Below are 21,231 nucleotides of genomic sequence, written 5' to 3'. Positions count from 1 at the left end.
TATGACGTTGGCCTGAACTTCCTTTTGGGCAGTCTGATTCTGGACAGAGAAATCAATGCAGACTCTCAGAAAACATCTGATGTGTAAGCTACACCATAGAGTCAGATACGAAGGCCTATCAGCTTAAAACAGTACTTTACCCAATGTTAATGGCCTCTATTCAATTCAGATGTCCTTGAACATTTGACTGCTCACACAGGGTACAGCGATGCGTAGCACGTCCATCTCTCTCTCTCTCTGTCATATATCTTATTCCACTTGTGCCCCTAATGAGCAGGTAGGCATAGCCAAGGTGTTTTAATCACTTCTAGACCCGAGCAAAGTGGTTCTGGAAATGAATGGCCCAGCGTTTGGATGGCTGTGAAATCGTACACAGCAAAGCGGATATGAAATGTACTAACGAGCTAAGTGTAATGCAATTATGGAAAATAAATATTATCAATGCCCAGTTTAGTGTTAATTAGTCATGTATTAGTTACAATCACAAATGAAATCATGCCATGGAGTGGCACTGAATTAGGATAATGTTATAGCAAATGCATTTTGTAAATATAGCTGCAAGCGGCAATGAACAGGGTTCACAGATTGACAGAAAGAACACCAGATCAGTTGGATAACGAAGCAAGCCCTCTATAATGTAGGAACTATCTTTCTTTATGTGCAATCAGTGAAAGCATTACCATGTTGATTTAAATCTCACTTGGTGTCATCCACATTAGCATAACAAAATACTTCGATACACTCTCACAGCTGTAACACGCAGACTGTGAAAGCGGCAGAAAACCACTTTTCACTACGTTCAGACCACATCATAGGGAAACGATATGTGATTATACAGATATACTAATCACAATATTTCACATTGTTCGTCTGCATAATTTAAATCTAACATTAATTTGCATGAGAAAATGTCCACTTGGTCAATAGTTATTGCTCTAGTATCCTGGTGCCAATGACATCTATAGTGCCACCAACTGGTCTGGTGAAGTCATCTAAGGTTGAAGTGACTTTATATTCAAACAGCTTCTATACTTATGTATACATACTGTATACATAAGCTTCACATACCACGTGTAGTTTCGCTATGTCCGTCGGTTCAGTTCTGGTAGCCAGTTGTTGTTTGGTCCTGGTGGAATCCTCTAACCCACAGCAGTCTAGTTTTTCGCGTTAGCTAGCGTCGTCAATTAGCATTTCGCTAGCTAAGTTGAGTTGTTTTACAAGAAAAGCAGATGATTAAACCCTGCAGCATGCTAGTGTAACGGATGTGAAACGGCTAGCTTAGTTAGCGGTGCGCGCTAAATATCATTTCAATCAGTGACGTCACTTGCTCTGAGACCTTGAAGTAGTTGTTCCCCTTGCTCTGCAAGGGCCGCGGCTTTTGTGAAGCGATGGGTAACGATGCTTCGTGGGTGTCAGTTGTTGATATGTGCAGAAGGTCCCTGGTTCGCGCCCGGGTATGGGCGAGGGGACGGTCTAAAATTATACTGTTACACTAGCAAGCCCCTTAGTTTACTACTAAGATAATAGTTTTACTCCACTGAAATATCGATTTTTAATTTCCCATGTTGAGAGTAATTTATGAAATCCATTACGTTGCAGCAGTGGGCTACTGGTCAGAATTGACCCTAATAGGTTAGTTAATGTTATCTGATTAAAGCAATTTGACAAGTATGAAAAGGTATTAGTTGTGGGTTAGTCATGCAGAGATCCCTCTCAACCCCCCTATCAAGCCACAACCAACCATACACCACCCCCTTCCACCTCCTCTCCTCTCCTCTCCTCTCCCCTCTCCTCTCCCTTCTCCTCTCCTCTCCTCCCCCCTCCACACTCCTTCCCTCCCCCTCTCAGCTGGTGTCTGTGTGTTGTGTTCTGACTGGGTCCCGACATCAGAGCCTTGCCCCAGGAAGCAGCGTGCTCAACAAAATGCCCTTTTCATCTCTTCAGCTTGACAATAAGGAAGGCTTTTGATCAGGGCAGCTCTGTTCCCCATCATAGCACCCGTCCCAGCCCTCTACCCTCTACTTACGACCCCATGCACTCACAGCAGCTTTGTGTCAGATTGACCAGTGAGCCTATCTGCCCGTGGTCCTGGACAAAGAAGCCCAGCGTGCACCCTGCCATCTTTATTAACTTTCAATACAGCGACCCTGATTGACTGGTATGTCTGTGACTGGGGTTCAAGGTCTTTGCAATGGAGAACATTGAGAATTCAATGTGATTATCCAATCACTTCATTTAGCACTCAAATAGTCCTATCAGAATTGACACTGTAAAAAAAATATTTATATATATTTGCATGCCTTTGATTTTAAAGAATCAATTGAGTTTAAAGCTGGAAGTTCGTTGTGATCTATTGCGAGCCCTCTGATTTGGCATATAATTCACATAGAACTTTATATTGAGTGCTGCATTAAACGTCTTGAAAGATACCATCAATGGAATCCAAGGGTCCTAGCAGTGGCCTACTGCTGCCCTGGTCCACGTAGTAGTGACCTCTACACTTCACCCTGCCTGTGGCCCATGTTGATGCTGGTGACCGTTGTTACGGACCGTGGTTACAGTCGGCGGGGTGTTGGTGGTGAGGTCACATCCTGCTGGGCCCAGTGCAGTGTGTCAAAGTGACCCAGTGTGTCTGTAGGGAGGAGGATATGTCTGAGGAGCCATCGGTGTCCTCAATATACTGCACTACTACCTTTTCCTTATTAGGATTGGTTGTTCCCTCCCCTCCTTAATATAGTTTGTGTCCTAAATGGCACCCTATTTCATGTATAGTGCACTACTTTTGACCAGGACTTGAACCCATAGTGCTCTGGTCAAAAGTAGTGCACTATGTAAGGAATAGGGTGCCATTTTGGACGTGGACATAGTATACATGCTCCCTTGCTCTCTCTCATACAGACAAAAAAAACATATTATGTAGTATCATGATATCAATCACGTTCGGCTTGTCGCAATTAAGCTAGTGTTCATCTTCGAGGGAAAATACTCCAACCCTCTTCTCAAGATATATCCAATGCAATTCAAATTATCTTTGTCCCCTTTGTTGCCTATTATGCATAATGCCTCAATGATTTACAATTCATATTTTCCTTTATGTTTCACAATCATAGAAATTAGTCACTTAAATATCCAATAATAATGATAATCATAATAATGTATTATTACGCTCTATGGGAACAAAACACACACACACACACACACACACACACACACACACACACACACACACACACACACACACACACACCATCCTACATGTTTCATTTACACCTGTCCTCTTTCACACACACAGTCCACACAGCTCCCACTGAGCTTCAACCCAAAGCCACGTTAGCTGCCTGGGGGCGAGTTGTGTTTGTGCCTCTGTCCTCCTCCTGGTACATACTGCACATCCTGATATTCTAGAGGTCTGTCCCTGTTGAGGCCTCTGCTTCTATGTGATCACTGTCAGTGTTTCTGTGTTGCATATCTGTGTTGTGTTGTGTGTTGTGTTGTTTGATGTGATGTGTTGTGCTTTGTAATGATTAACACTGTGATGAGCTCTCCATGTGATGAATAGAGTTCAGTAGAGTTAGTCCTCTACTACTGGTCACGGATTTCAGTCTCACTCCAATGAGGATTAACTGAACTCTACCCAAGCAAAAATAGGATTTGGGTATTGGGGCGGGGTCTCTTAAATGAAAGCCTTTCAATGCTTCAATGTTGCATGATTAATTTCCAACCCAATCAGATTTACAGATGCATTTGGACATATCCAGCAGATATGTCCAAATGTTCGTGCGTTAGGAAAGTATTCAGACCCCTTGACTTTTTCCACATTTTGTAACATTACAGCCTTATTCTGAAACTGGTTCCATTTAAATTGAATACAAAATTATCCTCATCAATATGCACACAATACCCCATAATGACAAAATGAAAACAGGTTTTTAGACATTTTGAAAATAAAAACAGAAATATTTATTTACATAAGTATTCAGACCCTTTGCTATGACACTAGAATTTGAGCTCAGGTATATCCTGTTTCCATTGATCATCCTAGAGATGTTTCTACAACTGGATTGGAGTCCACCTGTGGTATATTCAATTGATTGGACATGATTTGGAAAGGCCCACACCTGTCTATATGAGGTCCCACAGTTGACAGTGCATGTCAGAGCAAAAATCAAGCCATGAGGTCAAAGGAATTGTCCATAGAGCTCCGAGACAGGATTGTGTCGAGGCACAGATCTGGGGAAGGGTACCCAAATATTTCTGCAGCATTGAAGGTCCCCAAGAACACAGTGGCCTGCGTCATTCTTAAATGGAAGAAGTTTGGAATCACCTAGACTCTTCCTAGAACTGGCCGCCCGGCCAAACTGAGAAGGGAGAAGGGCCTTGGTCAGGGAGGTGACCAAGAACCCGATGGTGACTCTGAAAGAGCTCCAGAGTTCCTCTGTGGAGATGGGAGAATCAGAAGGACAACCGTCTCTGCAGCACTCCACCAATCAGGCCTTTATGGTAGAGCGGCCAGATGGAAGCCACTCCTCAGTAAAAGGCACATGACAACCTGCTTAGAATTTGTCAAAAGGTACCTAAAGCCTCTCAGACCATGATAAACAATATTCTCTGGTCTAATGAAACCAAGATCGAATTATTTGGCCTGAATGCCAAGCTTCATGTCTGGAGGAAACCTGGCACCATCTCTACAGTGAAGCAAGGTGGTGGCAGCATCATGCTGTGGGGGTGTTTTTCAGCTGCAGGGACTGGGAGACTAGTCAGGTTTGAGGGAAAGATGAATGGAGCAAAGTACAGAGCGATCCTTAATGAAAACCTGCTCCTGAGCACTCAGGACCTCAGACTGGGGCAAAGGTTCACCTTCCAACAGGACAACAACCCTAATCACACAGCCAAGACAACGCAGGAGTGGTTTCGGGACAAGTCTTTGAATGTCCTTGAGTGGCCCAGCCAGAGCCCAGACTTGAACCCAATCAAACATCTCTGGAGAGACCTGAAAATAGCTGTGCTGCGATGCTCCCCATCCAACCTGACAGAGCTTGAGAGGATCTGCAGAGAAGAATGGGAGAAACTCCCCAAATACAAGCTTGTCGCGTCATACCAAAGAAGACTAGGGGCTGTAATGGCTGCTAAAGGTGCTTCAACAAAGTACTGAGTAAAGGGTCTGAATACTTATGTAAATGTGATATTATTATTTTTTTTTTTTTATTGTATAAATTTGCAATTTGTTTTTGCTTTGCCATTATTGGGTATTGTGTGTAGATTGATGAACAAAAATTCATACATTTTAGAATAACGTAAAAAATGTGGCAAAAATCAAGGGGTCTGAATACTTTACGAATGCACTGTACGATTGTTCACATCAATGTTGGGATAGGTTCCTTGCTCATAGACACAACAGTATTAATGTACCACAGATGTTGATGTCACTTGGGGACATTTGGGTGGTGGCTATGTCTGGCTTTTACGGGAGTGTGGGGCTATAGGGGGACACTACACATTATGGACACTACACACATTGGACGGCCACTTTGTTGACGATGCTGAGCACAAGATGTTTGATCATGTTTGATTTACTGTCCCTGATGGCTGAAAGCTTTCATTCCCTTGTTGTTTTGTTTTGTAGATAAGTACACTGTGTTGAGGGTAAAGCGGGCGAGGGAGAGCAATACAAAATGCCATTTTTACATCTCACCCTTCCAGGTATATCTTCGAAGGCTCCTCCTCGAACATACAATACCCCACTGAGTGTGTGTGTGTGCTGACTGTGCTGTTTTTTCTACTCATCCTGGCCTCCAAAAAAATCCCTCCTTCACCCTCCCATCTGCATCATCTTCTGTATGTCTGTCCGTCTGTCTGTCTGTCTTGTCTGTCCCTCTCTCTCTGACCTACGCACAAACACACACACACACATACACACACACACACACAGACACAGGCCGATGGCACTTCCGCCAGGCAACCTGAACCATGCCCCCACCAACATGACACCCCCAACGACATCCCCCTCACCACTCTCAGGACCGCCCCCTCTACCCATTACGCCCAGTCACCCGCATGCTGTGACATTCCACGTGCCTTGATCGTCCAACACACATTCGAACCCAATAATGACCCCTCCCAACTCACCCCCAAAATGAGAATGACCACGTTCACTGCCCCTCCTGCCACCTCCAGGTTATACCCATGACGGGGCCCTTAAGTACAATATGGAGAGTCTTGTTAGGGAAATCCCGAAACATTCAGTTGTCGAAAACAACTCAGATTGTCATATTTAATGCTTTATGATAACAACAACACTTTGGCATTGATGACATTTTCTAGTCACGGGCACCGCCTGTCGATAAATGAATTACGATGCCTTCCTTTCACTAGAGGGCTTTTACCATGCTCTTTCTTACCAGGGCAGAATCTGGTTTAGTGTGCAGTCATGTAAAGAGCTATGATGCCTTCCCTCCACTAGAGGGCGTGTAACAGGTTAACAGGTGTATGCCATGCGTGTTTGGCTAAAGAACACAGTATGGGATCTGTACAGTCCAATTCAAATGACTGAAGGTGTAGCCACTCAAACATGAACAAATTCTCCCCTAAATGAGACCTTCACATCGGTCTGATTGAAACAGAGGTTCATCTCTTAGACTACTTACATGTATTAACTCTGTTTTATATTTAGCTTTGTGTTGCTACACAGAACCCTCTTCAGTTGATCCAAAAGCAGGCTGTTTCTCTCGCCGTACGGAAGTTACCTGTAAGGTAACCTGACTCTCACAGTCAACAATGACTGTTCTCTCTCACCATCCCCTCCTCGTTCCTATACGTTCAAACCCTCCCTCCTTCCTCCACCCCCCCCCCCTCCCGGGTTTGTGGTGTGACTAGGTCCCCGCAAACAGCACTTCTTTCTGCCCCCTCCCTCTCTAAGACGAGGAGGGTAACTGTGGTCCCTTCTGCCCCCCGAATCGCAGCCGGGGCAAGACCCCCCTCCACGCCACATGGTCAGTAGTTGTCTTTGACTCTGTCTGTACCCCTCACCAAGGATGCCCTCTATCAAAATAGAGGAAGGATGTGTGTTCCCCACCTCCACCCCACAGTACCCCAATCCCTGTACCCCCACAATGGACACAATCATCTCACAAGCTGAGCCACTTTCCTCTCAGCACAAGCTGAGCCACCCATCTCTAAGTGTGACCACCCCAAAGATGTTGACCAATCATTTTATTTGGATGTAGTAGTGCTATTTATATGTCTGTATCAACAATCTTTTGACAAATACATTTTTTGTTCAATATAAATATCTGGGGAAAATGGGTAAACCCCTTTCCCCTCTAAAAAATGTCACTCGATTCACAAAACAGATCATTGAATAAATGTAGCTACCTTGCACTTGAACTATTAATCAGATACAACCATACCATCCTCATTATACAACCATACCATCCTCATTATACAACCTACCATCCTCATTATACAACCATACCATCCTCATTATACAACCTACCATCCTCATTAAACAACCATACCATCCTCATTATACAACCATACTGTTCTGATTATACAACCTACCATCCTCATTATACAACCATACCATCCTCATTATACAACCTACCATCCTCATTATACAACCTACCATCCTCATTATACAACCTACCATCCTCATTATACAACCTACCATCCTCATTATACAACCATACCATCCTCATTATACAACCATACCATCCTCATTATACAACCTACCATCCTCATTATACAACCTACCATCCTCATTATACAACCATACCATCCTCATTATACAACCATACCATCCTCATTATACAACCATACTGTTCTGATTATACAACCTACCATCCTCATTATACAACCATACCATCCTCATTACACAACCATACTGTTCTGATTATACAACCACACCATCCTCATTATACAACCATACCGTTCTGATTATACAACCATACCATCCTCATTACACAACCATACCGTTCTGATTCTACAACCATACCATCCTCATTACACAACCATACCGTTCTGATTATACAACCATACCGTTCTGATTATACAACCATACCATCCACCTTATAAAACTATACCATCCTCATTACACAACCATACTATCCTCATTATAAAACCATACCATCCTCATTACACAACCTTACTATCCTGATTATACAACCATACTATCCTCATTACACAACCATACTATCCTCATTATAAAACCATACCATCCTGATTATACAACCATACTATCCTCATTAAACAACCATACCGTTCTGATTATAAAACCATACCATCCTCATTACACAACCATACTATCCTCATTATAAAACCATACCATCCTCCTTATAAAACCATACCATCCTCATTACACAACCATACTATCCTCATTAAACAACCATACCATCCTCCTTATAAAACCATACCATCCTCATTACACAACCATACCATCCTCATTACACAACCATACCATCCTCATTACACAACCATACCATCCTCATTACACAACCATACTATCCTCATTACACAACCATACTATCCTCATTAAACAACCATACCATCCTCATTATTCAACCATACCATCCTCATTACACAACCATACTATCCTCGTTAAACATCCATACCATCGTCATTATTCAACCATACCATCCTCATTATACAACCATACCATCCTCATTATACAACCTACCATCCTCATTATACAACCATACCGTTCTGATTATACAACCATACCATCCTCATTACACAACCATACCGTTCTGATTATACAACCATACCGTTCTGATTATACAACCATACCATCCACCTTATAAAACTATACCATCCTCATTACACAACCATACTATCCTCATTATAAAACCATACCATCCTCATTACACAACCATACTATCCTGATTATACAACCACACCATCCTCATTATACAACCTACCATCCTCATTATACAACCATACCATCCTCATTACACAACCATACTGTTCTGATAATACAACCACACCATCCTCATTATACAACCATACCGTTCTGATTATACAACCATACCATCCTCATTACACAACCATACCGTTCTGATTCTACAACCATACCATCCTCATTACACAACCATACCGTTCTGATTATACAACCATACCGTTCTGATTATACAACCATACCATCCACCTTATAAAACTATACCATCCTCATTACACAACCATACTATCCTCATTATAAAACCATACCATCCTCATTACACAACCATACTATCCTGATTATACAACCATACCATCCTCATGACACAACCATACTATCCTCATTATAAAACCATACCATCCTGATTATACAACCATACTATCCTCATTAAACAACCATACCGTTCTGATTATAAAACCATACCATCCTCATTACACAACCATACTATCCTCATTATAAAACCATACCATCCTCCTTATAAAACCATACCATCCTCATTACACAACCATACTATCCTCATTAAACAACCATACCATCCTCCTTATAAAACCCTACCATCCTCATTACACAACCATACCATCCTCATTACACAACCATACCATCCTCATTACACAACCATACCATCCTCATTACACAACAATACTATCCTCATTACACAATCATACTATCCTCATTAAACAACCATACCATCCTCATTATTCAACCATACCATCCTCATTACACAACCATACTATCCTCGTTAAACAACCATACCATCGTCATTATTCAACCATACCATCCTCATTACACAACCATACTATCCTCATTACTCAACCATGCCATCCTCATTACACATCAATACTATCCTCATTAAACAACCATACCATCCTCATTATTCAACCATACCATCCTCATTACACAACCAAACCATCCTCATTACACAACCATACCATCCTCATTACACAACGATACCATCCTCATTACACAACCATACTATCCTCATTAAACAACCATACTATCCTCATTAAACAACCATACCATCCTCATTACACAACCATACCATCCTCATTATTCAACCATACCATCCTCATTATTCAACCATACCATCCTCATTACACAACCATACCATCGTCATTAAACAACCATACCATCCTCCTTATTCAACCATACCATCCTCATTATTCAACCATGCCATCCTCATTACACAACCATACCATCCTCATTATTCAACCATACCATCCTCATTACACAACCATACCATCCTCATTATTCAACCATACCATCCTCATTATTCAACCATACCATCCTCATTATTCAACCATACCATCCTCATTACACAACCATACCATCTTCATTATTCAACCATACCATCCTCATTACACAACCATACCATCCTCATTATTCAACCATACCATCCTCATTACACAACCATACCATCCTCATTATTCAACCACACCATCCTCATTATTCAACCATACCATCCTCATTATTCAACTATACCATCCTCATTACACAACCATACCATCCTCATTACACAACCATACCATCCTCATTAAACAACCATACCATCCTCATTACACAACCATACCATCCTCTTTGACACTCCTTTTTTCTTTGGCCATGCACTCTCCCCTCTTCTCTCACCTCACCGTTCGTTCACTCCACTGTGTCTTCCCCATCCTCCTCCTCTTCCCCCATCCTCCTACTCTTCCCCCTCCTCCACATTTATCCTCACTCTCCTTTGACCCTGTCCTCCGCCTCCTCTCTCTCTTTTTCTCTGACCCCCCACCCCCTTCCCCCTCGCCCCCACGCAGGACGATAAGGAGATTGACCTGGAGCACCTTCACCGCCGGGTTAACAGCCTGTGCGCGGAGGACGACAGCCCCCACAAGCAGTTCTCCACCTCCTCTATTGACCTGACGCCCCTGGACATGGACTCTATGCCGGCTGCCCGGCAGGCCCTGGAACAGATCAGCGACTTCCGCAACACGCACATCACCACCACCACCTTCATCCCCGAGCAGATCCAGACCCTCAGCCGCAGCCTGTCCACCAAGGCCCAACAGGGCTTCGCCTTCGGTCCCGTGCAGGACCACCGGACTGGGGGAACCTTCAGGCAGAGAGCCCCCAACGGTGGCTTCTTCCGCAGTCCCATCAAGACAATGTCCTCCATACCCTACCAGCCCACTCCCCAGCCCAACTTCAGCTACGGCAACGACCCCGATCGGGGTACATCCATATGAGGAGGAGGAGGAGGCCACATAGTGAGAGAGATGTAAACAAATACACTCACAAAGCTCTATGTACATAGGAATTTTTCAGTTCAGTTTTTTTTTTTTTTGGGGGGGGGGTGGCTTTGCTTTTGTTCAGTGGGGTGGGTGGGTGGGTGGGTGGGTGGGGTTGGTCTTCCTTCTGAAACCTGTTGGTGAGAGGAGGTGGGGACTTGAATGTTTTCTTTATAGTCATCGTTCTCGTGGTTTTCAGAAGATTTTTGGGTGTGTGACAGGGATCTGTTATCTCTTTTTCGTTCCATGTCATTTATGGACTGCTTTTCTGAAGAAGCATATGACTCCTATGGACACAACAAGGAGAGTATGTTTTTTTTAATAACAGAAAACACTTGTCTGTCTGTTCTTAAGATCCACAAATCGGCAATTACCCAATGCTCATTTGGTGGACATTCTTGTCTTTGCCTTTCACCTTATGGGATTTCATCCCATTCAGTTCTTTGGTGTTGCTCATCAATGCCTGTGCTCCAAATCTGAAATCTGCCCAAAAATGGGTGTCCATTGGCTCAGCTACCCTGCATACTGAGACCTCACCATCTGAGCTCTGGAAACACTCTGCCATTTTGGTGCATGTACAACTCTTATCAATTCCACTGCACTCACTGCACCAGTGCCCACAGACCTGTGTTTGATTGTATGTAGTTTGGAAATTCTTTCTCACCTGTACTGTGCTGTCTATTTCAAGGTGAGAGCCTCAACCTCTAAACGGACATTTCTTGAGAGACGCATAGAGGCACAAAAAGGACTGAAAATTACCGAGATAAAAGACAACAGAAAAATGACTTTAAAAGCAGCTAAAGCTATTATATGTATTTTATTGAATTTGTTTTGAAAATACATTTTAATGCGTGGAATGTGTTTGGTCAGAAAGTAAAACAACAAAAAAAACATTGTTCTCAGCGGTCTACTTGTTTTCTCAGCCAATTTTGAAAACCGCTAAATGAGTGCTATAGTCTTACTCTGGTTTGCGTCATAAATCATATTCAAGTTGTTTTTCACCTTACTTGTAGTTCTGCCAGGGCTCAGTCAGGAAAACAAAGTCACATTTCTGTGCGATCGTGTCATTCTCCAGTCCTCTAATTGACTGTTGTAAGGGCAAACAGTTGGGCTCAGATTGAGGAGAAGCCCTTTCCAATAACATCCTCAGCACAAGCCTTATCAGTACAGGCTGGCTTCTCCTCGCCAGTCTCCTGTTTCAATAGGATTTTTTTTTGCCATTGGAACTGTAGAGCTGATGGCAGCCATTTTGAAAGATCTTTCTATTTTATTTCTTAAATGTTAAGGGTACTGTTTATCTAACGTTTTTAAAGTGCCAATTGTTTAGACGAGACCATTAATTAAGGTGAGGTTTTTGGAGGGAGGGGGTCAAAAAAATAATAATGTGAAGGGAAAAGAGGAACCAAACCTTTTCACTAACACTGTATTAATATTTAATAATGTTAGTTGTTTAGAATGAGCTTTCAGTTTGTTATCTTAAGACTAAACCGCAAATGTTGTGCGTAGAGACCAGAAGCAGTGTTTGATGCAAGCCTTCTAGATGTTATTTTCTTAAGCTGCAGTACGGCTATCGAATGACAATAGGACACAGACAAGGTTTAAAGAAGTTTTATTTAGTATAAATGACAGAGACATTATGAAATGTGTATATTTTACATGTTGACGCTATTTTTGTTTAATAAAAAATAATATATCATATGAGCCTTGAGTTAGCAGTCACCCTACACATTTGGTTTCCTCCCAGTTCCAGAACACACACGAGCTTTCTCTTGTCATGTTGAGTTCATTTTGATTTGCTGGCTAATAACAGAGGAGGCAAGATCTTAAAAAGAAGCATGCACAACTTGCTATGCGCGTAACATTTTTTATTTCATACATAGGAGGTACAGGATTACTTGATCATGTTCAACTGATTATAGTGTACAGTATTTAATATAGGCCTATGTTGTTGTATGTGTTGCATATTATTCAAACGGAACAAACTGAGGCCTCTGTTACAAGTGGCAAAGCTTTCTGTGTATAATTTGTCTAATAAACTTGTTTTCTACAGTGGTATGGGTTTTGTAGTCTTTGCTGTGAATGTGTAAGCTTGCCAGGAAATAAGGTTTCACTTTTCCATTTAAAGACTTTATTTCCAGAGCGCTACATCCACCAATTTTTCACATTTGTGTTTTTTCATCAGAAATGATTGCTTATGGCTAACTTCATGTGTGTGTAAAATGTTACTGTTCTTACACTTTTAATTCATGTATTTTAGATGTTAATAATAAATGAAGTGTATATATATATATATATATAGCTATCTGGATAAAAGCATCTCCTAAATGGCTAAAATGTCAAATGTAAACCATTTACATACATATCTCATATTACTGTATTGAATGATTTATTTGTTTACCTTATTTTAAATATTGATGTCACAATTGTATCATTAGTACAGTTATTGATCACAAATGTAGTTATGCGTTACCTTTGACTGTGTTAAACCTACGAGTTCTCTGAGAGTGAGACTGATATATTGCATTTTGCAACAACAAAAAAAATGGATTATTTGGCTCTCTGAAATGAAACCATGAAGTGATAGATTTTAAACAAATACAGTGAGCTCTAAAAGTATTGGGACAGTGACACATTTTGTTGTTGTTGTGGCTCAGTACTCCAGCAGACTGTCAGCTTTAATTTGAGGGTATTTTCAAGCCATATCAGGTGAACCATTTAGACATTACAGCACTTGTTGTACATAGTCCCTCCCCATTTTAGGGGACCAAAGTATTGGGAATAATTCACTAATATGTGTATTAAAGTAGTCAATAGTTTAGTATTTGGTCTCATATTCCTAGTACTAATGATTACATCAAGTTTGTAACTCTACAAACTTGTTGGGTGCATTTGCTGTTTGTTTTGGCTGTACTTCAGAATAATGAAATAGTAAGTGAGAAAGTTACAGACGCACAAATATCAATCCCCCCTAACCTCTCACTATTACAATAACATTTTTATTCACGATGATTCAGGATTATCCGTAATCATGGTAGCATCCACATTAATGTAGAAGTGTTCTAGGTTATGTTCATCTTCATCCCAGTGAGTTATTTTTCAATGTCATATCAATAGAAGAATCCTGCCTATTGGAACAGCTGGAGCCGTTGCTGGGTTAGGAGAGCCCATCGGTACCACGCAAGTCAACGTCCTCTTTCTGGAGTTCAATAAGGGAACAGGACGTGGTCCTGTTATGGCTGGTTTATAGTGAATAATGAATTCATTATATTTCTATGTTGGTACCAGTCTGTTTGTGCCATCATGCCACTCCTTGTCACTCCATGTCATGTTTGGTAATGAGTATTAAGGACAGTAGACTCAAAGACTCAATCATAGACACGCTTACTGACAGTTGTGGCTGCTTCAATGTTGTGTTGCTACCATGTTGTTGTCATGTTGTGTTGCTGTCATACTGTGTTGCCATGTGCTGCTACCATGTTGTGTTGCTACCATGTTGTTGTCATGTTGTGTTGCTGTCATACTGTGTTGTCATGTGCTGCTACCATGTTGTGTTGCTACCATGTTGTTGTCATGTTGTGTTGCTGTCATACTGTATTGTCATGTGTTGCTACCATGTTGTTGTCATGTTGTGTTGCTGTCATACTGTGTTGTCATGTGTTGCTGCCATGCTGTGTTGTTTTCTTAGGTCTCTCTTTATGTAGTGTCCCTCATGTCGTGATGTGTGTTTTGTCCTATTTTTTTTTTAAATGATCCCAGCCTCCGTCCCCGCAGGAGGCCTTTTGATAGCCCATCATTGTAAATAAGAATGTGTTCTTAACTGACTTGCCTAGTTAAATAAAGGTTAAATAACTTTTTTTTAAACAGGCTAGCTGGTTTATGTGTAAAGGAAGTATTTTTCTTTACTCAGAATAAATTATTCTACACCTTTTATGAAACTCTGGGACAATTGACATAGTGTGAACCTATTCAAGGGGATGTCAGCGTTAGAAGCAAGCAGTGATATCTCAAACTAGTGGGTTGTTTAATTTTTCTCCACCAAGTGGCGCTGTTTCCCTGTCAAACATTTGTTAGATAACGTTGTGCTATTTGATCGAGAGAGAGACTGCAAAAATATCCTCAGTGTTCGACGTAGAACACAACATCCACCTAAAAGGAAGTGATTCCCAAACCTTCCATAACAAAGCCATCACCTTCAGAGAGATGAAACAGGAGAAGAGTCCCCGAATCAAGTTGGTCCTGCGGCCTGGTTCACAAACAGAGCCCCAGGACAGCAACAAAATTAGACACAACCAAATCATGAGAAAACAAAAAGATAATTACTTGACACATTGGAAAGAATTAACAAAAAAACAGTACGAACTAGAATGCTATTTAGCCCGAAACAGAGAATACACAGTGGCAGAATACCTGACCACTGTGACTGACCTAAACTTAAGGAAAGCTTTGACTATGTACAGACTCAGTGAGCATAGCCTTGCTAATGAGAGAGGCCCCGTTGGCAGACTTGGTTCTCATGAGAAGACAGGCTATGTGAAAACTGCCCACCAAATGAGGTGGAAACTGAGCTGCACTTCCTAACCTGTTAAATGTATGACCATATTAGAGAAGCATATTTCCCTTAGATTACACAGACCCAAATCCAATTTTGATAAACTCCCATATATATTGGGTGAAATACCACAGTGTGCCATCACAGCAACAAGATTTGTGACCTGTTGCCACAAGAAAAGGGCAACCAGTGAAGACCCATATTTACGTTTATTTATTTTCCCTTTTGTACATTAACTATTTGCACATTGTTACAACACAGTATATAACCATAATATTGACATTTTAAATGTCTCTATTTCTTTTGAACTTTAGTGGGTGTAATGTTTACTGTTTATGTTGTATTATCTATTTCACTTGATTTGGCAACATATGTTTCCCGTGCCAATAAAGCCCTTTGAATTTATTTGAATTGAGAGAGAGAGAGAGAGAGCGAGAGAGAGAGAGACAGAGAGAGAGAGAGAGAGAGAGAGAGACAGAGAGAGAGAGACAGAGAGAGAGAGAGAGACAGAGAGAGAGAGAGAGAGAGAGACAGAGAGCGAGAGAGAGCGAGAGAGAGAGAGAGAGAGACAGAGAGCGAGAGAGCGAGAGAGAGAGCGAGAGAGAGAGAGAGAGAGAGAGAGACAGAGAGGGAGAGAGAGAGAGACAGAGAGCGAGAGAGAGCGAGAGAGAGAGAGAGAGACAGAGAGCGAGAGAGAGCGAGAGAGAGAGAGAGAGAGAGAGAGAGACAGAGAGAGAGCGAGAGAGAGAGAGAGAGAGCGAGAGAGAGAGAGAGAGAGAGAGAGAGGGAGAGAGAGATGCCTGCACAGACTATGTATGATAAAGCCTTTATCAAACGTTGCCTGAAGTTGTAGACACGAATTCATTAGTGCCGAATCTGGCCTTTTCCACGAAGGCTTTAAAAATACCAAAGTAAATACCAATGGTCCACAGATACATTATTATTATTTATTAATATTACGTCAGCCTATTACTGCATCCGTCCAGTGCACCTCGTTTCCCCGGAGACAGAAATGGGGTGAGCAGCACGCAGACTCGATCACGCTGGAAGCCCCCACGGGGACACATTTTGTGCCCATTTTCCAAAGAGTCCCCCAAGCGTATCGAATGGAACATAGAGTCACCATTGTGCCTGCGACACTTTAATAATCGACAGCTACAATATCCAACCTGTTGTTTGCTTTGGGAGCCATTCCAGCCTCACTGGACGGCGGCTTGTAGGTGGGGAGACGGACCTAGGCGCCAGTCTCCTAGCCCCGACGCCTTAAGAATACATGAATAAAAAGTGAAAAGATGAATGTCATTTTATCTCAGAAATTGTGGGATTTGGTCGGCTTTCGTGCATGTGCGGGTTGATCTCGCATGTTTAAGATTGCTAAACTTTCAGTAGGCTATAGTCTTTCAATTTAATATGTTTAAATAGACCTGTATACAATTTTTTCAGCTTCAGAATACATATAGCATTTCGAATAATAATAATAATAACTAAAATCATATCTGAAGACATTACATGAATCTAATCCTGCTATTTATTTATTTGTTTGACTTCCTCTCCTCTATACTTTATTATTATTATTAGACTATTATTATTATTGTTATTGTTATTGTTATTATTCAGTAGCCTTATATATTTTCATTTTAACTGAGAGTTCAGAAAGTGACATTGTGAATGGTTTGCATATAGGCTAGCTGGTTGTCTATTATGATTCGTTTATTTAACAGTAGTTTGTAACCCATTTTTTCATATTCTTTATTTCGTTCAGATGTATGTCTTTTTCTCATCCTTCTAGGATTTTGACTGTCCAGAGGCAGTAAAGGGAGTGGGCCCGTCTAAAATGATATGCTGCGAGCACACTGTTCCACACACACATTCCCTCACACCCTCACTCGTTCACTCGCTCACACACACTCCATCACGCTCGCTTTCTCTCTCTCTCTCTCTCTCACACACACACACACACACACACACACACACACACACACACACACACACACACACACACACACACACACACACACACACACACCAACACAACCTCTCTGAGCTTGCCACTGCTCTTCTGACAGTAAAAGCGCTGTCGAGCCCCCTGCTCATGTTTCCGGTCCCTGTGAAGCTCTTTTACCAACAGGGCGTTCCGTAAATCGGATCAAAAGGTTTTGAACCTGTACAAAAGAAAATGAAATTCGAGATGGCCTTAACATTCATGGAATAGAGGAGCGGTGAATTGACAATGATCACGGACCCCAGGAGCCAAGTTCTTTGGTCAAACTTTTTTCAGTCCCTAGAACCAGTCCACACTCTTAAGAAAAAGGTTCCATATAGAGCCAAAAATTGTTCACTTAGTTCATATGTGGAACCATTTTATAGGGTTAGTTCTTCAGAACTCTACTTAACTGAATCAAAATGTGTTCTACAAAAAGAACCCCAAATAACCTTTTTTTTCTAAGATTGCAGGATGTTATATTCTTTGCCTAGTTGGCGCCCTTTTCGTAACCTCGTAGGACCAATCCTGATCTTGGGAGCATACACCCTGTTTCGCGACCGAAAGCTACCGAAACAGAACGTGAACTCACAAGAGCAGAATGGTTCGAACGAGGCTACCCTTTACTTTCTGAATTTAAATCTGGAAATGTTATAGCGTACCTTAACGCATAGCCATATTTGTTGTACATTGGATGGAGGTACAGTATATGTATGTAACATAAGAACTGTTTTTATTTTAATGTTGAGTAACTTATAAACTGGCCAAAATGTATAGGCCCTATAGAGCCACATGGTACATGATGATAATGATGATGATGGTGGTTATCTCTTTATGAATCTCCATTTTAATTTGACAAATGAAGTGCGTGATTCCTTTCGTGGCAGTATTCTGAACATTAGTTCCGAGCCTATGATGCATACATTGCCAATTTCGAAACGACTCTCTATCTGTAGAATTGAGGATATCTGGCATGAGCCAAAGAAACACACATGCCTGTTGGATTGGGCAGGTGCACGGACATCCTCAATCAGTCCACGAGTTGAAGCTCGTGCTGTCCACACTATTAACCATATTGCTCTATCCATGTGTGTGTTCTGAAGGACTTCCCTTTGTGCTAGCCACCCAGTTAAACAGTCTTTAAACCGATACGTTATTATAAACAGTCCAGACATAATAACCTCTCTCGGGTTTACGGAGACTTCTCATTGGTCGCCAACACGCGCCTGCCCCAACCGCTCTTATTGGTCAAAGCGCCACGCGACCAGCATGAGAAGGGGGGCTCCCAGGCGCGTGCCGCTTTTTAAAGCGACTCCGCGCCTTGAGACGCTAGAGGAGTCCTGCACGCGACACTGTGAAAGCACACGTTTCTAAAGAAACATTTTTGATAGCGTTTTATATTTGGTTAAGTTCTTTAGTCCTGCAAGCCACCTGATTTATACATTTTTAAATGGATGTTATCAGTGTTGAGGAATGGAGTAAAGACGCGAAGGAGAGTAGCAAGGTGCAGCAGTCGAGAATGGAGAGGGGGGAGCAGAGCGAGTACCCATCAAGTCTGGCACTCATGGACAGCAGTGACCCACGCGCCTGGCTGGCTCCCGTGCAGCCTGCTGGCACCTGCGCGGCACACGCCGAATACCTGCTGCACTCGCCCAGCTCTAGCATGTCCCCCGCATCCGGTCACAGCCCAAACTTTAGAAAAAGTTCCAAGAGCCCGCTCAAAGTGCGGGAGTTGTGTCGGCTCAAGGGTTCGGTGAGCACCGAGGATGGCAGACAGAGAGCCCCATCCAAACCTGGCAACGGAGTCCAGAAGCAGAGGCGCCAGGCTGCCAATGCGCGGGAGAGAAGACGGATGCATGGACTGAACCATGCCTTCGACGAGCTGCGCAGTGTCATCCCTGCTTTCGACGACGACAAGAAGCTTTCCAAATACGATACCCTGCAGATGGCCCAAATCTACATCAACGCGCTGGCGGATCTGCTGCAGGGTCCCGGTGTTGACTCGCCAAAGTGTGACCTGTTGTCCGCCAAGGAGAGTCCCCGGGGATCCTCCTCATCCACCTGCCGAAGGGGCTCAGGCACGGGGCTGCCAGTCCAGTTTAACGGAATCCCATTCCCCTTCGAAGACGGCTCGTTCTCTGCTTTGGTGGAGCAGGAGATACGCTCTCCCTCAGGGACACCTACTTCCGACTTGGAGAGCAGAAAAGACTCCCCCCGGTCCAACCGCAGCGACGGAGAGTTCTCCCCGCACTCTCATTTCAGCGACTCAGATGAGATGCAGATGGAGCTCCAGAGCGAAGACGAACTATCTGAACTCAAACTTCCCAGCCATCACTCATTTTGAAACTTCACCAGAGACTTTCTAATCGTGTCAATAATATCTGATGCTAGCATAGCCTACATTTTATAATATGATAGATTGGGCTTTCCAAAATCGGTTTGTTTCGTTTGAGAGTTCTATTTTATTAACTGTTAGATAAAGATGATTTTATGTCAGATAATTCGGTTCTGCCAATAGAATTGATCGTCTCATTGAGACATATAAGGAAAGACCCCTCTGCCATGTCGTCTGTCGCGCGCAGCATTGCCACGGGCTTTCCCAATATCACAGCATGGACAAAACGCTGTCTTCCAAGAAATTGCCTGATATTTTTAAATGTAAAGGTTGTTTGTAATTATATTTCCTTATACTGCTCATGATCATGATTTCATTGTTTGTAAATGAATCGTATGAATTTGTTTGCGACTTCAAAAGTTAACAATTCGCACTTTAAAACAAGAGCCAGAGGCTTGGAATAACATGACTTTGTTATTGAACCATTGTGTTTTTTTTAGTAGGCCTGCCAATTTGATATTTAATATATCAATGTTGTGTTCTTTTTTGTATTTTGGGCTATTCACTTCAAATTAACATGTGTGTCTGTGCTTTCATTGGATGATTGAAGTTTAATTATTCCTAATTGTTTTCATTTATTTTTTTCATTTAAATGTGTCATTTCAAATGTTTAAAAAAAAACTGGTTTGCCATTAACTGGTTTATGTTCTTTTCATTTTGAGAATAAAATAAGCAAGTTGAAAACCATCATTTTCTGTTGTTTCAGTGCTTCAAGATGTTGATAAGCAAAGAAAATACGAACACTAACGTTACAACCATCACACAACTATTCCATGAAAGACCATGATAACAATTACTTTTTCATTGCACGACATGCAGGAACACTTGCGGGACAGAGGAGAAATATGACGACGATGATGATGATGATGATTATTATTATTATTATTATTATTATTAGTAGTAGTAGTAGTAGTAGTAGTAAAAGTAGTAATAGTAGTAGTAGTAGTAGCAGCAGTAGCATTAGTAGTAGTAGTAGTAGTAGTAGTAGTAAAAGTAGTAATAGTAGTAGTAGTAATAGCAGCAGTAGCATTAGTAGTAGTAGTAGCAGTAGTAGTAGTAGTAGTAGTAGCAGTAGTGGTGGTGGTAGTAGTGGTGGTAGTAGTAGTAGTAGTA

General features: G+C 42.0%; 2 protein-coding genes across 3 annotated transcripts in view; both read left to right on the top strand.

The window, feature by feature from the left end:
* Positions 1 to 11,253, top strand: part of LOC110525094 (glutamate receptor ionotropic, delta-2-like) — a 653,889-nt gene extending 642,636 nt beyond the window's left edge. The window contains exons 16-17 of one of the 2 annotated variants that reach the window (XR_005052012.1): positions 5,624 to 5,700; positions 10,723 to 10,840. Coding sequence is in view for 1 of the 2 variants with exons in the window: in XM_036979367.1 (XP_036835262.1) it covers positions 10,723 to 11,151 (429 nt within the window). In the remaining variant the exon portion in view is untranslated. Of the gene's footprint in view, positions 1 to 5,623; positions 5,701 to 10,722 lie in introns of both variants that reach the window. The other variant, XM_036979367.1, reaches the window with a different exon arrangement.
* Positions 11,254 to 18,892: 7,639 nt separating this feature from the next.
* On the top strand, positions 18,893 to 21,028 carry LOC110525006 (protein atonal homolog 1). The gene has a single exon (XM_021604972.2). The coding sequence runs from the start codon at positions 19,174 to 19,176 to the stop codon at positions 20,065 to 20,067; it is 894 nt and encodes a 297-aa protein (XP_021460647.1). The 5' UTR covers positions 18,893 to 19,173; the 3' UTR covers positions 20,068 to 21,028.
* Positions 21,029 to 21,231: the final 203 nt, after the last annotated feature.

Source organism: Oncorhynchus mykiss, chromosome 6 (assembly GCF_013265735.2).
Source record: "Oncorhynchus mykiss isolate Arlee chromosome 6, USDA_OmykA_1.1, whole genome shotgun sequence".
In the NCBI taxonomy this organism is placed as follows: Eukaryota; Metazoa; Chordata; class Actinopteri; order Salmoniformes; family Salmonidae; genus Oncorhynchus; species Oncorhynchus mykiss.
This window is presented reverse-complemented; position numbering and strand designations above follow the sequence as displayed.